The sequence below is a fragment of the Pholcus phalangioides genome, unplaced genomic scaffold (assembly GCF_987345545.1).
Source record: "Pholcus phalangioides strain wild (caught in Gottingen) unplaced genomic scaffold, Ppha-v1.0 ptg000014l_1, whole genome shotgun sequence".
Classification (NCBI taxonomy): Eukaryota; Metazoa; Arthropoda; class Arachnida; order Araneae; family Pholcidae; genus Pholcus; species Pholcus phalangioides.
Genome location: NW_028301607.1, coordinates 3,968,649 through 3,984,083, shown reverse-complemented (window position 1 = coordinate 3,984,083; position 15,435 = coordinate 3,968,649). Strand labels below are relative to the sequence as shown.

Here is a 15,435-nt window from a genome sequence, read left to right as displayed (position 1 = left end):
AAGTCGCATAATCATTATATATTTTGACAGCTGATATAGCAAGGCTTGCTTGTGAAAAAGTTCGATTGATTCTACACAGTAGTTTTTGGTTGGTGCCCTTTCAAATATAGAAAGTGAAAAGCAGCATTTTCGGCATATTTTACTTTTTTACTATCGAAAAGGTAAAAATGCTGTTCAAGCAGGAAAAAAATTATCCGATGTGTATGGAGAAGATGTATTGACAGAACGCCAGTGCAAAAACTGGTTTGCGAAATTTCGATACAGCAATTTTGATGTCGAAGATGCACCACGTTCTGGAACGTCAGTTGAAGCTGATGAAGACACAAAGGCATTAATTGATGCAATTCTGAAGTGTACTGTCATTACCTGGACAAATTGAATGATTCACTTAAACAGAAAAGGTCAGAATTGATCAATAGAAAAGGTGTAGTGTTCCACCAAGATAATGCTAGACCTCTTACAAGTTTGATAACTCGCCAAAAGCTTTTACAGCTTGCATGGGATAATACTACCACACCCACCATATTCTCCTGATCTGGTACCTTCTGATTATTATTTGTTCCGGTCTCTACAAAATTTTTTAGATAGTAAAACCTTTACTTCAAATGAGGAGGTCAAAAATCACTTGGATCAGTTTTTTTGCCAGCAAAGAACAAAAATTTTATGAGCGTGGAATCATGTTACTGCCAATTATGATGGCAAAAGGTATTGGTCCAGAATGGACAATATATAATTCAATAAAATATTTATTCACTATAAGAAAATCTTCTTTCATTTTCATTAAAAAAAACGAAATTACTTTCCGAACAGCCTAATATATTTTTAAATATCAGCCAAATGTAATTAAACTATTAGTATTTGAATGTTATGTGATAACTATTTAATTCCAGCTACATATGATCCTCTAGTTGTAATAGAAAAGTTGATGTAGGTGCTACATTATGTGCCACGAGCCTCTAAAATTATTTATTCGGAAATCTATATCCTGTGGTGGGCAGACAAAAGAATATGTGTCTTTATGCAGTGTGTCAAAGTACGGCCCATGTGCAATTCTACTTGTTGACAGACTATTGATGAAAAAACTATTCTGTCTCTAATTTTTCCTTGTATTATATACCCTTTGCATTACTGAACCATATACGTACCTTGCAGAGATTGTCTGAGGAACTTCTAACGAACTGATATATGTCAGAATGTGTTATGCAAAATGTGAAGTTTGTTTCTGAGAAATTCATGTTATGTGTCCAAGGAATGCTGTTCTTCTGAACCATACAGATTTTCCTTGTTGTACATTGTCCTTGCTCATATTATACAAAATGTTTTAATGCTGTTGGCCGGGAAACTGTTTCCAATGGCTTGCATTCACCCCTCAAATTTATAAAACCATTTTCAAGGGACCACTACCATACTGCGTGTGAGGGCTAAACTGCAATCCTTCTGATGCAAGTCCATCACAATGCCCACAAGACAGTGTAGCTGTTTTCCCTCTGTACTAAAACTGTGTGTGGGAGATAGAGGCGATCAATAGATGGGGCAACACACAATGCTACAAAAAATGTACTATAGCAAATTATTTTACAAACAGTGTATATATAATGGGACTTATGCTCTCCTGCTGAAAAAGAAAAAAATATATGTATTTAAGTGATGTTGATATATGTAGGTGATGAAATTTTGTTCATGTAATGTGAATGTCAGGAACTCATAAATTTATTTCTGTAAACTAAAAACACTGTTACCATTGCAGTTGAATTTGTGCGTCTTCGCAATGGCAATCAGAGCAAGCGTACAAATAAAAGATACAGTTATGGACTTTGGTAATCTCAGGTAAATATAGCTGAGTTAGTTTTATCCAAACATTGTTTGATGGCACAGTGTATCAGTAAATAATATGTATGAAATTAACAAATTTTCAATTCATTACAAAAAATAAAAATGTGAAAACATATGTTCTGCATACTAACTGAATACATCTGGTCCACAATATTTTAAATATTGTTCAACCATTTTTTTTTGCATTAGGACTGTTCTCTGGCTAGGAATTGTGCTTTTACCTCTTCTTGGAGCCACATGGGTCCTTGCAATCCTATCTGTAAATGAATCTCTGGAAGTGCTGCATTACATATTTTCTGTATTCTCTTGTTTAACTGGAACATATATATTTGTCGGTTACTGTATCATAAACAAAAAGGTAATTTTTAGAGTCCTTGAATTATTTCTTGTCTTGTCTTCAGTTTTCAGCATGGTATGGAAAATTAATGTCTGATTTTGCTATGGTCGTTTCCAGGTAAGGCAGCAGTTACTTCATGCGTGGGCTCGACTCCAGGGCAAAAAGGTGCCTTATGATGAAAGTTTGAGTGGCACAAGAACAACCGTAGTGTCTGTAAGTTTTTTCTGCATTGCATCTCTCCACAAAGTGCTTATTTTTTTTCTATTTTTTTATATTGCTTAAATTTTCTGTCTGGTCATTTCAGTAAACAACGGTTTTCATAGAATTTGAGTGTGGAGTGCAAAAATGCTTCATCCACACACGCAATATACAGGGGTTTTCAAAAATTTTACCCCAGTAGATCTCTGAAGTTCCTTAAATCTGTGTTCACCTTCCTATGCTAAAGTGATAGCAAACGAACTTACTACTGAGTAGTTTCAATTTAAAAGTTTTCGCTCTTTCCACTAGGAACTTGGGTCCCTCTTCAGGAAGGTGTGCCTCATGGTTTGGCAATCATTGCTCTACACCAGGTCCCTTCAACAGTTGACACAGCAATGGCTGCATTTTACATTTTACTGAGACCCATGAGCCATGAATTGAAGACTTCTACTCTACACTGTAGTTCTTCAAACTTTAATCTTTTACCACCCTCCTCAGGAAATTTTTTTTCCTCGTCAACTCCCCTTCCACAGCAACCCATAGAATCCTATGTGGTATCTATAGCTATTATCACTCGCTTTGGGAAATACTACTTAACCGTATATGCACCTTGTACAAATTACCCTGCACAATTTCTAACGAATCAGTACATGCTGCAACTGGTTGTTTTTGTATGTATATGCATGGGCCCCTGACATATTTATGTTGTCAGAGTCGTGCTTGTTTCGTGTTCCTGCTGGTGCTGCCATATGTATTCCATGTTTTGAAGTGAAGATGGTAAATGTGCTCAAATTCTCATGTTATATTTTGGGAAACACTGATCTACACAAATCTAAACTGTATTTCTTGGCCTATCCACAATGTAAGCACCCCACTCAGAAAAAAGAATTGCATCAAAAAGATCCATTTAATATTTTTCACATGCATATCTGACACACCCTTCCAAAAATGATGTTTTCCTTTCATGTAATCAATGTTTTCTCTTATTCTATAATCAAATAATTGTTAGAAAATGCTCAGTAAAGTTTAGAATCAATTCTCCATACTTGAAACTCTGGCTAATTCATATTATGATGTTATGCTATAATTTTCATAACCGATTTCTTGAAGATCAGGTTTTTTTTTTCTTTTCAAAACAACATTACATAATATATTTGTCCCCAGTCATTAAGATAAAACTGTACAAGTTTAAGCGGAAAATAATGTGGGCATCATATCTGTGTATGTTCCATAAGCCTCAATAACTATATTTTTGAAATATAAATGTGGCAAAAGATAGGCCAAGAAATATCATACTTTAGATTTGTCTCCTCTCTTTAGTGTTACTATAGGCATTTTCAGCGCATATCAAATAAAAATGTTAGTGCAGGAAGTCCTGAAACTTTGACAATTTTCACAAGCCCTCCCTCCTTCTCGCATTGGTATTGAGGGAGGGAGGCTATGCTGCTGTTTCCAGACCTAGTAGAGAGAGAAGAAATTAATATTTATTTTCCTTAAAACCACTATGACATGTCCAAGGCATCACCTGCTTAAGTCCATGAGTTTTTTTCCCCCCCATAAGGGGCACCCAAGCAGTCTTGACTATATTTGAATGAATGCAAATAAACAAATACATCTTCTGAACTGTCCCTTACCTATAGGCCAGCAATACTTTTCTTGTTTTGGGAGAATGGTAATGGGCTAACTTTTGGGTAGCTTTGAGTGAGATTATAAGGAAGCTCTACTACTTTCTTGAGGGTACAGGAGTAAGCAGTCCAGTCAGACAGCTTGTTTGGGATGGTCACAGTCATTATTCTACTCTCTGGGGCAATATAGATGTCATTTATGACATTCATTATTGAATGTCTTATAATGAATGTCTTATGACATTCATGTCATTAAGACATTAATTGTCTTAGTGGAAAGTCTAAAATAGAAAATATAATGTCACAAAATTTTAACATCCCGTTTTATTTTATCCAATGTATAGTAAATTTTGATTGCATAGTTTACATAGAAAATTGCTTGTTATTATAGATATGATTCAAATACTTCATTTTCATCTTCTCATCATTGTCTTACACTTCATGTCTGCTGCCTGCTTTCTAATATCAAGAGCTCTTACTATTCTCATCGTCTCATTTAGAAGCTCTGAGCACTACTCTGAAACTTACACTTTACTGGAAGACCTTCCACTCTGTTTCTTTTGACTGTCCTAATCCTGATTCCTCTTTACTTTCACCTGTGTTTTGAAAGTAGTTAGGCAAAGCATTTCTCAATGACCAGAAACTAATCGAATCGTTTGCTTCGATTTTTTTTTCTTTTTTCTTTTGTTCCTAAACAGCGTTCAGCTTTGGCATACCATAACTCTTCCTTTGATGTTCTCCAGCGTAACATGGGCATCTCAACATCTTCGACTACCAGCAGATCTACGACAAAGACATCAAGTAGTCCTTATAGGTCAGATGCTCAGTTGAGGAACACATCAACCTCGACTTCACTAGCTGGTACTGAGCCAAGAAGAAGATCCTCTCGTAAGGGATATTTATATGGAAGACATAGACATAAACATCGTGTTGTAGATGGTATGCAACATTATTGTGTTGTGTAGAACTGACCTATTTATTTTGCTCGCTTAGTTAATTAATGGTTATTTTAAAATGTAGACCTTGTCATAAATTACGTGTAATTTTAAACATCTTACTACATACAGCACATGCTATTGCAATGGATAAATTATATAACAAAAAAATAATAATACCATTGATATAAAAAATATTTAAAAAAAAATACAAATTTTTTCATATAATTTGAAATATTTGGCAAGTTTGATTGCAAACATGCATATTTTCTTTTATATTGTATCAGATCCAGATACTGGTGAAGTGAGTAGGCATAGATCGAAAACGTCAGACTCAGACAGTGATGCTTCATTGGACCATGCATCCCTTGATTTAGCCTCGAGTCATTCATCAGATGAGGACGAATATGAAGGAGGCACGTGGAAGAAAAAGACTTCAACAAAAGTACCTCCAGGTACATTATCTTTAACTTTTTTGTAATTTCTGGTCATCTCATACATGCACTCATGCGCTGGATTGCACTTATTGCTGTGTCTATACTCATTGGTGTACTCAAAGAGGGGGAGGGTTGTGGTTCTAATCGCCCCCCCCCCCCCCCTGAGCCAAGATTATAGTGTTATTTTGCAGGAAAAACGTAAATCCCCCACAAAGGGAAAAAAAAAATCTGCAAACCCAGGACTGATCTAATAGAAACTTTGTAAATTGTGCCATCTGTTTGCAGCAAATGGAAGTATGTAGTTCCATTGTGTGTACTAAATGGCATGAGTTTCTGTTCAGTCGTTACTTAGATACAACATTTTGCTTGCAGTTGTGTAATGAGGCTATATTTGTAGTAGAGGCATGCAAAATAAACTTTTGTTTTAAAAAGGGAAGTGAAACTTCTGAAATGATGAAGAATGCGTACAATGGTGTGTGCTTGTTGGGGTCAAATGTGTTTTTGTGGTTTGGGAAATTTTGAGATGATAGAAAGGATTTGAACACAATAACAGAACTTTACATTCTTGCACTCACTGAACTGGCTCGAACATTGAAGCTGTCCAAGCTGAATTGACTAATCCATGTAAAATTTGTTCCTGAAGGACAATAGAGGAATGTTTTGTTCTACAGTGATGTAATGAATCAGTTAATGGGAATGGCATTGGGAATGTGCAACACGATTTGTGTACCATTAAAAATTGGTTCTTGCTGCATGGCAATGTTCCATCCCAATTCTCATCTGTTATTCATCAGTTTCTGTGCTACACCACCCCCCACATACTCACGAGACTTGGCACCAGCGGATTACTTTTTTCCTTCAAACAATTAAATTTATTCGATTTGACATTATCACCATGATGTAAGGTAACAACATCATGGAGGACCTGTGACACATTCCAGCAATCTCTAGAGCAACTCTCTGGTAATGCCAAACAATGTATGGCTTTAAAACAGTCATGTGTAGAATGATCATTATTAAGAATCTATTAGTAATATCGTACCAGCATGAAGTACCTAATTTGGCGTTTTTTTATGAGCTCAGACATAAAAATTTCTGGCATTACTGTGTAGTACTTTTAGCTTATTGGAGTACTTGGTGAATTTCTTGAGTAGTGAGCTTATCAGAATACAATATATCACTTCTTTTGAACCACTCTGTGTTAATACCTTACAAATGATTTGCCATTTTTGAATGTAATTTTGTTTTGCGAGATGTATATAATCAACCTTTAGATATATTTTTTCTGTCTTGCAGAAGTGCCACCGAAGCCAAATATTGTTACTGAAGCTGCAGCTTATGGGAGCGCAATAGGTATTTAAGAAAGTCAATTTATTTTAATAAGTTTTTAGTTGCCTCCTACCAATGACTTTTCCTCCTACTTTTAATAATATTTTCACAGCTGAAATATACATATATTTTTTTAAAATCATTTTTCCAGTTCCTACAAGAAGTTTTAACCTTCCACCTACACCAGAAGGGGCTTCGTCAACAAATATATCGCCTTATGGTCAATATGCAAGTTCATGGGGTCTTCCTCGAAACATTGTGTCTTCAACGCCTTTAGTTACAGGTTTTCCTCAAAGGAATCCAATTGTGCCCTGGGCAAGAACCAATCCTAGTGGGGAGAGAAGTGCAACAATTCCGCAGCGGTTGCAAGACATCTCATCTTACCTTGACCCAAATTTTACACCCGAGCTTCTAGGTGGGTTTGATAATCAAGAGAATGGAGTATTTCAATTTTTTTTTAAATTACATTTATTTATCTATCAAAATACTGCCATGAAATATTGCTAAACTGTTCATTTTGAATCTCAGATGAGGTGTCAAGCCCAGAACAGATGGTCATACCAGAACGTGCTGATAGTCTTGGGCAGAATTTGGAAAGTGTAAATAATCAATCCCTAAGTGATAAAAACATGAAAGATGATAACTACAAGTCAGATGATGACAACAGGGAAGTGAAGTCATCAAATGTGGTAGCCGCCCTCGAAGGTCAGAAATCTATACTTGCACCGATTACGTCTGAGGTTGTTGCATCAGAATCTGAGTGAGTAATTCACTGATGCCTTTCTTTGTACTGAGTGGAAAAAACGAAAGAAATTGAAAAAGATTACTTTTTTTTTTTACCTCAATGAAATTGAAACTTTACTAATATTACTGACTCTTCAGATTTTCAGACTGTCTTACTTTCTTGCCAATGATTCAAAAAAAATTTAGTTTATCCGATAATTTTTTGAAATGTATAAAAGTATAGATAAAGCTTGAGATTTACATTTCTGCATTTTTTTTCTTTTTTTATGCATATCATTTGGAAATAGATAAAGTAAGTCAGAAAATGTTGAATAATTTATACATCATTAGTTTGTCTCAATGATTATTTTAGCAGCATTTAAACTTTTTTAACATTGCATTATCGGTTTAACTATGTATTTTTCAGTTATCATAAGCAATCAAACATTTTCCTTCCCCACCAATAGTTCTACAATTACACATGTCCAAATTAAATTAAGTTTTGAAAGCTTTTCTCTAGTTTTAATAACTGATTTTTATATTATTTTCAATGCTGGTTCTAAAAATGCAATCCATTTTTTTTTCTATCATGTAAGGCTTTTCATATTTTGGGGAAAATGACTCGAATCCAAATATTTTGAAATTTTTATTTCATCACCTCATAAATACATACTTCACATTTATATCCTAGCTTTGTGATTATAATTACAGGCTATCCTAAAGTTACATTAAAATCAACGAAAAATATACTTCGGTAATAATTTACTATATTTATTTATAACACACAGTTTGAATGTGATTACTATGCTGCCATTATGTATTACTATTAAAATTTGATTTCCACTCTATCTCAAAGACTGGAGCCAATCTGACAAAAACAATGCCAAATGCAGGATCAGCACCCTGAAATCATCCTAAAATCACTCAAATATGCTTGGCAAAGATTTACTACATTTATTTATAGCGCAACAGCTTGAATGCTGCCTATGCATGCATTATCACATCACTATTGAAATTAGATTTTCACTTCATCTCAAAAACTTTTCATGATGAAATTTTTAAATTGTTTTTCCAGTAACTAGCATCCAAAACACTAATTATTTTTAAGAAAGCTTTTTAGTCATAGACCTGTTATTTGAATGTAATAGATGCAGACTCACACAACCAAACACATTGGGAAAAGAACTATGCATCTGCTAAATTTGCTTCCAGTTTAGAAGATTGCGTCTCTTGTGTGTTTACTGTTGCAAACTTCAGCATATGCTTATAGCATAGGTGAAAACAGATATATTGATATGTACCACTATTAGTTAGAGTTCCTAATAGGAACATTTACAAGATGCATATGCGTTGTTGTAAGAGTAGTCATTCGATTTACCTGAATTTGTTTTGAATATGGTTATCCACATAAAATCATTAAAACAAATAAACAAAATGAATGGTGTCTTGATAGAAGGACAAAATAAATTTGTAGGTGTCTATTCCATATTCATCTGATAGTTTTTTAAGTCATATTTCTGTAAAATTTTTGCATAGATAATAATTGACAGAAAATTTATTGTTTTTTTTAAACAGTAGTACCTGGAGTTACTAGTGTTTTGTCTTGTAAGTAATCTAATTTGTGAATGAAAATATTTTGTCAAATTGTTCAACTTTCGAGAAAATATTTTATCAAAATTTTTTTAAAACATATGGAAAACTCATTGGATATATTTGAATGTTTGTGCACTTTGGGAAGTCTAAACTGAAAGTGTTTTTCTGATTTCTTCTCAATCGCACATGTGCCTCATGTAACATTTTAAACTTGGTTTGACATAAAAGTATATCATGACACTATTTCGGGAGCAAATTAAATTTTTAACTCAGGGTTACTGTTTTAAAGATTGAATAGTTAATTATTCCTCTAATATGCACTTTAAAGATTATGATTATAGAAAATGGCTACATAACCAATTGAATTGAGCATTGAATTAGTGGGAATAGTGTGACTAGCAGAAGTCCAATTTTCCCAAATGTACATTGCATAATCACACTGCTGTCATCTAAATTTGTAAACATGAAAATTAATGTTGTTAATAACAATATAATTTTCTGTCTATTACAGAGAAAGCAATGAGACATCTGTTTGAGAATGGAAAAAAAAGGAATGTGATCAACACTTTGGTAACGGACAAAATTTACTTTTTTCATTTTTATGGGACAATTTCAAGATTTTCGAGCTCCGACAAAACTTCTCGTTTACTTATGAGTACTGATCGCATATGGATGAAAAAGAAGAAAGTGCTTTGAAACTATGCATCGCGACTGAATTAGGCAGCTGATCTATTAGGAGGACTTTATTCATTTTTGTTGAATTGACCCGATATTATATCGAGAGTGTTTCCTTTTTGAATTGCTATCAATGGCTTCCAGTAGACGATTTTATTTTGCTCATGAGAGACCATGAAATTAAATAAAGAACCAAATGCCTGCTGATGAACTATTTAACACAGGCTAATGACTGTGATGTGAACTGGCTTAACTGAGAATAATTACAAATTATAGGGGAGAAGATTTTATGTGCATTAGCTCTTCAACTTTTCGATGATTCAGTGTTGTTATATTTTATACTTACAAATATATTTATTGATTTAAATCAGAGAATCGCGATAGATTGATGATTTTAGTTGGTGAATATATTTGTTTGATTTTTATTTGAAGTATGTGTTATTTTAACATTTCATCCCCTCCCTCTTTATGAAGCTTATTTGTCATGTATATGTGAATTAGACAGATTTTTAAAAATAAGTCTTTATTAATGCTTGTTTTACGTTAGAATCTGATCTTTTGGAGGTAAATTTAGTGATTTTGATATACTTATTTTAATATATTGTGGGAAAGAAAATCAACCCCCGTTTAGCACTATTTAAATGTAATCTGTTCAAATGATCTATGATTAGCCTGTGAATAACATATGAAGACCTGTATGTTTTCTATGTGGTTTTCAATTCAAATTACTTCCATTCATTTCATTATATATAATAAATTAATGAATTTAAACTTGAAACTAGTTCTGAATTTTAAATTTTAATTTCCAATATAGAAATTTACTTTTTTTTATAATCATATGAACTGTTTTTAATGTCATTTAAAAAATCATTAACAGTCAAATTTTTCTTAAAGAAAATTCATTAATTATTTATTTTATCTATGATGACTTCACAATCATTCTTGTGATACAAATGTGTATTGTTAAAGGCTATGTCAAAGTGCACAGCTAAATTTGTCTATTAAATTTCCTGAGGATGTAATAATTCATAAGTTTTCAGTCATCTCATATATAATACATCCGATACAGTCAATGCCCCATAACATTGTTTCCCCTGATGTTGCACCAACTCCGCTTGGTGCCAGGAAATTTTTAATGAACAAATCTTCCACATATATGTACATGGATTAACACAGGCTATAGACTGTGATTCTATATAACGCCAAACCTGCTATAGTGTCAGAATTCTGTGAAATAAATGGCAGCATTAAATGGGGATTCGACTATAAATGCATGGAATTTTAAAGATGTGTGAAGGAGTTATCGATAAATGCTATCTCCACATTCTAATTGTTGTTTGTCTTTATTTTTTAGTGTACCATTTATTTTATCATATGTGATAATATGTGAGCTTCTACTCAAACATTCCATTTTGTTTTTGTATTATGTAGGAAAAGTATTTAATATGAAAATGTAATTATCTTTAAATAGTTTCAAAAAAACACAAATTTCTAAACAGTTTCACTGAAAACCAGTTATGATGTCTTAAAATTCTGGTTCCGTTTTTATAACTGCTTCAATATATTTCTCACGTTATGTGTTATGTCTTTCAATTTGATGCCAAATTTATATTTAAAATTAAACCAATTTAATTTTAAATTGGTTGAATTGAAAAACCAAAAAAAAAAAAGACTATAAAAATTAACTTATTTATAATTATACATGCTTGTGGTTTCCAGAATTTGGAGCATTGAACTATGCGAAAATAGTTATAGATTTACATTACACTCCATATGCAAAAAGAGGAAATTTTCATTGGCAGCGTCACAAATTACCGATAAGTCTGCTGATCCCATAATCTATAAGCGATGAGAGAACAGTTTAAAAGGGGGGTTAGTGATAGAGGCAAATGCAATTCTTTCAAAACTAGCTTTTATGCATTGTATTTAACTTCATGAATATCAATGGATGTTTCTCAACATAAATACTTATTTTAGATGTAATAATTTGTTATTGTTTAGTTTGTCTCCACTTTTGTATCACAGTGTTGTGAATATATGCGCAATGTTTTTAACAAAAATTTAAGCGTTAAGTTATTTTCTTAGTACGTGTATGTTTGAGTTTTTATTTCTCTCTGAATAAAGTCATCATCAACATATTTTTTATTACCAATAATTTCATTTTTTTACTAATTAAGTGAAGGAATCTTTCGATGTACTGAATATACAATTTTTGCATGTGTGCGGTTTTTGACTCTTTACATTCCAAAACATTAGTTTTACGTCAGTGTTACCTTGAATACATGCTGTGATTTTTATTTCTCCTCTCAGACTGTAAATATGATCATTGATGTTCATTTTAATATTTTCATGTTATTTAATTCATGTCCTGGCAAATAAAAACCTTTTTTTTTTTTTTGCCCTTTTATTTCAAAAAGAATGTAAATAAAAATTATTTGTTATTAAAGATTTTGTCTGACATATTTTATTGTTATGGAATCACAATTGTATTCTTTTATCCTGAAACATCAAATCTGTGTTGAATACAAAAACAACGCCACAACAGGCAATGCAGATGATTATAGAAATATATGCAGTATTTATGTATAGATATGGCTGCATATATATATGTCACTATTTACATTGAATGAATTGTAATGAACGAAAAGCATAATGAATGCAAGACCCAACTGACTCGATGAGGCCTTGGGTAAAAGCGAGTATTGCCCTCCTCCTTCTGACTATGGTCAAAGATGCATTGCACACCAGAAAATACAATACAAAATGTCTTCACAATACGTTATTTGTGAAGACATATTCTGAATGAACATTCAATATAAATTCAAATAGGTTTTTTTTTCGCACTCTCATATTACCAAAACATTTATAATATCAAAAGCCAATTTTGAACTGTTTCAGTTTCAATGCACAATAAAACAAAAGATGGCACTCTTTCTTGCAGAAGATTTGAGCGAACTGATGATTTTATAATTTTTATTAAGGAGAAGGCTCTTTTTCCTGAAAAGTTTGATATAGACGATGTTTTAGAAATTCCTTAAAGCTGTGTCTCAACATTTGGAAAATGTCTCTTCTTAACTTTTAGTCTTATTCAACATGTTCAACATTGTGTCACCAACTTGAACTAATGCTCAGGTGTGAATAATGTTCCAAAACCTATTTATCTGTAAAAGTGTCTACAAGATCGAATGCATAAAAGTTTTGCAGATTTGCAGAATTTTCTTGTAGATTTGCATTTTGATTAAAATGCAAAAATTTTCTCTCACTGTTTCATAAATAATTTTGTGGTAAGAAAAATGTGAAATTCAGGAATTGCACAAATCATAGTGTGACACATTAAAACATTGTTCTGAATCTTTACTTGAGTTTTATCATTTTAGTTCTCACCTTACAATTCCTCTGCCAATTTTTTATACAGTGTGAAACTGTCACTAACATGCATAGTCTATTATTGACCGATACAGTACAAAGTAACAATATGAGCTAAGTTTGATGATGAAATTTACAGTTATATACTTAGAAGCACTTGCTGCCAGATATGTGTGTCTGTTTCCAGCACATGTTGCTGAGATAATGTATTACCCCTGAACATGAAGACCATTAAGCTGCGCAACTAAAGTTGTTCTTCGATTCTTCGACACATAAGCTAATTAAACATAAGCATTCGAATTTAACTATAGAAGGACCATGCCTAGTAGTTTTAACAGTTTTATCTTCTCACTTGATTTACATGATGAACCAGATCGCTTAGAATGTTGAAATTTTACGACTTTTCCTAAATGTTTTTAAATATTACGCCATCTAACTATTATAATTTTAAAACAATTGGCCGATATAATTCTAGTTATACCTTAGAAGGACCATCACCGGTCAATTTGATCGGTAACGTTATTGGCACTTTCACAGCCGCGCGCAACAAATATTTCGTCTAATCACGTGTGTGTGAGTGATAAGATATCCTTTAATATAGATAAGCACATTTTGACTAATTGAAAGCATCCTTAATGATGAACTAATTACAAATTAAAATTGCTACTATGACAAAAATATGGCGATGCGCATTGCTGAATCTTATCTGAAAGCTAGTAGAAATTTGAGCATGCGCTGATTGTTTTTCTTCTTCAATACTTGCTGAAATACTGCAACAGAATACCTTGGTAGGTATAATAATGAAAGATTGAATAGAAATTTCACTTGATTCCATCAAGGGCCAACTTTACATGAAACGCTTTTGACACGTTTACACATGAAGACGTTATATTTTATGTTTTCTGGGTAAGAAAAAGAAAATATTCCATGTCCAGTGCACCGATATATATATTTTCAAAGTGGGGAAATTTTTTTGAAACCGTCTAGTTTTGCAACAAAACTTAGTGTTGATCAGATGGCTAGAAAGAATTCCATGCGCATATCCTTGATTTGCCAGTGTGCGTTTTCCACAACATTCGATGCTTAGGGGAGAAATAGAGGAGAACTTAATTTATATCCTCGATGCATTCGATGTAGCCTCAAGATATTCTTGGTTGATTTTTCGGAAATGAATGAAACTGGGGAAGTTAATTCCTTTTCTTGTTGAAATTATAGCTAAAAAGCTTGGAGAGACCCCTTATTTCTTCAGGAATCAGAATTTTGCTAACGACAACAAGTACTACTGCACCTGAAAAAAATAGAGCGTAGTCAATTTCGCTAGGGTATTACGTAAGCCAGGGGCGTAGTCAGAAATTTCGTTCGGGGGGGGGGGGGGCAAAGTGATAGAACAATCGATTTGGCCATCTTTTTCCCTTTTTTTGTCATTTTTTCACATTTCGGGGGGGGGGGGACCAGACCCCCAAGTCCCCCTCCCGCTACGCCCTTGATGTATGCAAATGTTTTGCCATTTTTGACCCCCTTGTCAGCAAAACTTTAACCCTCTTGCCCCGTCAGCAAAATTTGGTCATCACTGCTCCGTATCTCCTAACGCATAATGGTGGGATCAGAAACGTACGCGGGGGGCATAGGGGGCTCGTGCACCTCCCCCCAGACGAAAAGAAAATTTTTTTTTTAAATTAAAATTTCTTAAAAAATATCTTTATATGTTACTATAATCTATTTCTGTTAATTTCAACGCTATTTGAAGGATAAGAACTCACAATTTCTCTTTAAGATATTAATTGTGACCCACCCTTTAAGTCATATATGGTAAACCCTTGCCCCGCTAACCAAATGTGGTCCTGATGGTTATCTGATGTGGCTTATCCCCACTCAAAACTGATTTTATAAAAATGAACTTGGCGGCACATTTTTTACAAATCGCTTAAATGACCCTTGGCACAATTCCAGTGGCCCGTGGAACATTTTCAGATCACCGAAGTAGGCCTCAAAGATCACTTCCATATTCAAAGGTCACCCAATTAACCCGCGACGCAGTTGCAGAGCACTTACACGATCCGGGGCACATTTAGAGATCCCTTGAATGACATGTGGCACAGTTTTAGAGCACACACTTAAGTGGTCCCCAGTGCGGTTCTACATTACTCATGTTCCCATTACTCATTCCCAGATTACTTAAATGATCCGTGGCACAGTTCCAGAGCACTTAAGCAGCCCGGAAACATTTTCAGAGCACTTGAAGGATCCGTGAAACATTTAGAGACCATTAAAGTGGCTCTGTAGGGGACTTATCAATAAGGGGGAATGTTAGTTCAGGTGCCCAATAACTATCGAAAGACTTTTCTCCGTTTTTGGCGCACCGGAATATTTCACATCTTCATAAA

At 33.6% G+C, this 15,435-nt stretch overlaps 1 protein-coding gene across 4 annotated transcripts in view; it reads left to right on the top strand.

The window, feature by feature from the left end:
* Positions 1–12,137, top strand: part of stan (Protocadherin-like wing polarity protein stan) — a 414,391-nt gene extending 402,254 nt beyond the window's left edge. For 2 of the 4 annotated variants that reach the window (XM_089241555.1, XM_089241554.1), the window contains 9 exons: positions 1,748–1,827; positions 2,023–2,191; positions 2,288–2,383; positions 4,692–4,932; positions 5,216–5,383; positions 6,662–6,718; positions 6,846–7,109; positions 7,223–7,454; positions 9,522–12,137. In XM_089241555.1, the coding sequence (XP_089097681.1) occupies positions 1,748–1,827; positions 2,023–2,191; positions 2,288–2,383; positions 4,692–4,932; positions 5,216–5,383; positions 6,662–6,718; positions 6,846–7,109; positions 7,223–7,454; positions 9,522–9,546 (1,332 nt within the window). In that variant the 3' untranslated portion in view covers positions 9,547–12,137. The remainder of the gene's footprint in view (positions 1–1,747; positions 1,828–2,022; positions 2,192–2,287; positions 2,384–4,691; positions 4,933–5,215; positions 5,384–6,661; positions 6,719–6,845; positions 7,110–7,222; positions 7,455–9,521) is intronic. The other 2 variants (XM_089241556.1, XM_089241557.1) reach the window with 2 other exon arrangements.
* Positions 12,138–15,435: the final 3,298 nt, after the last annotated feature.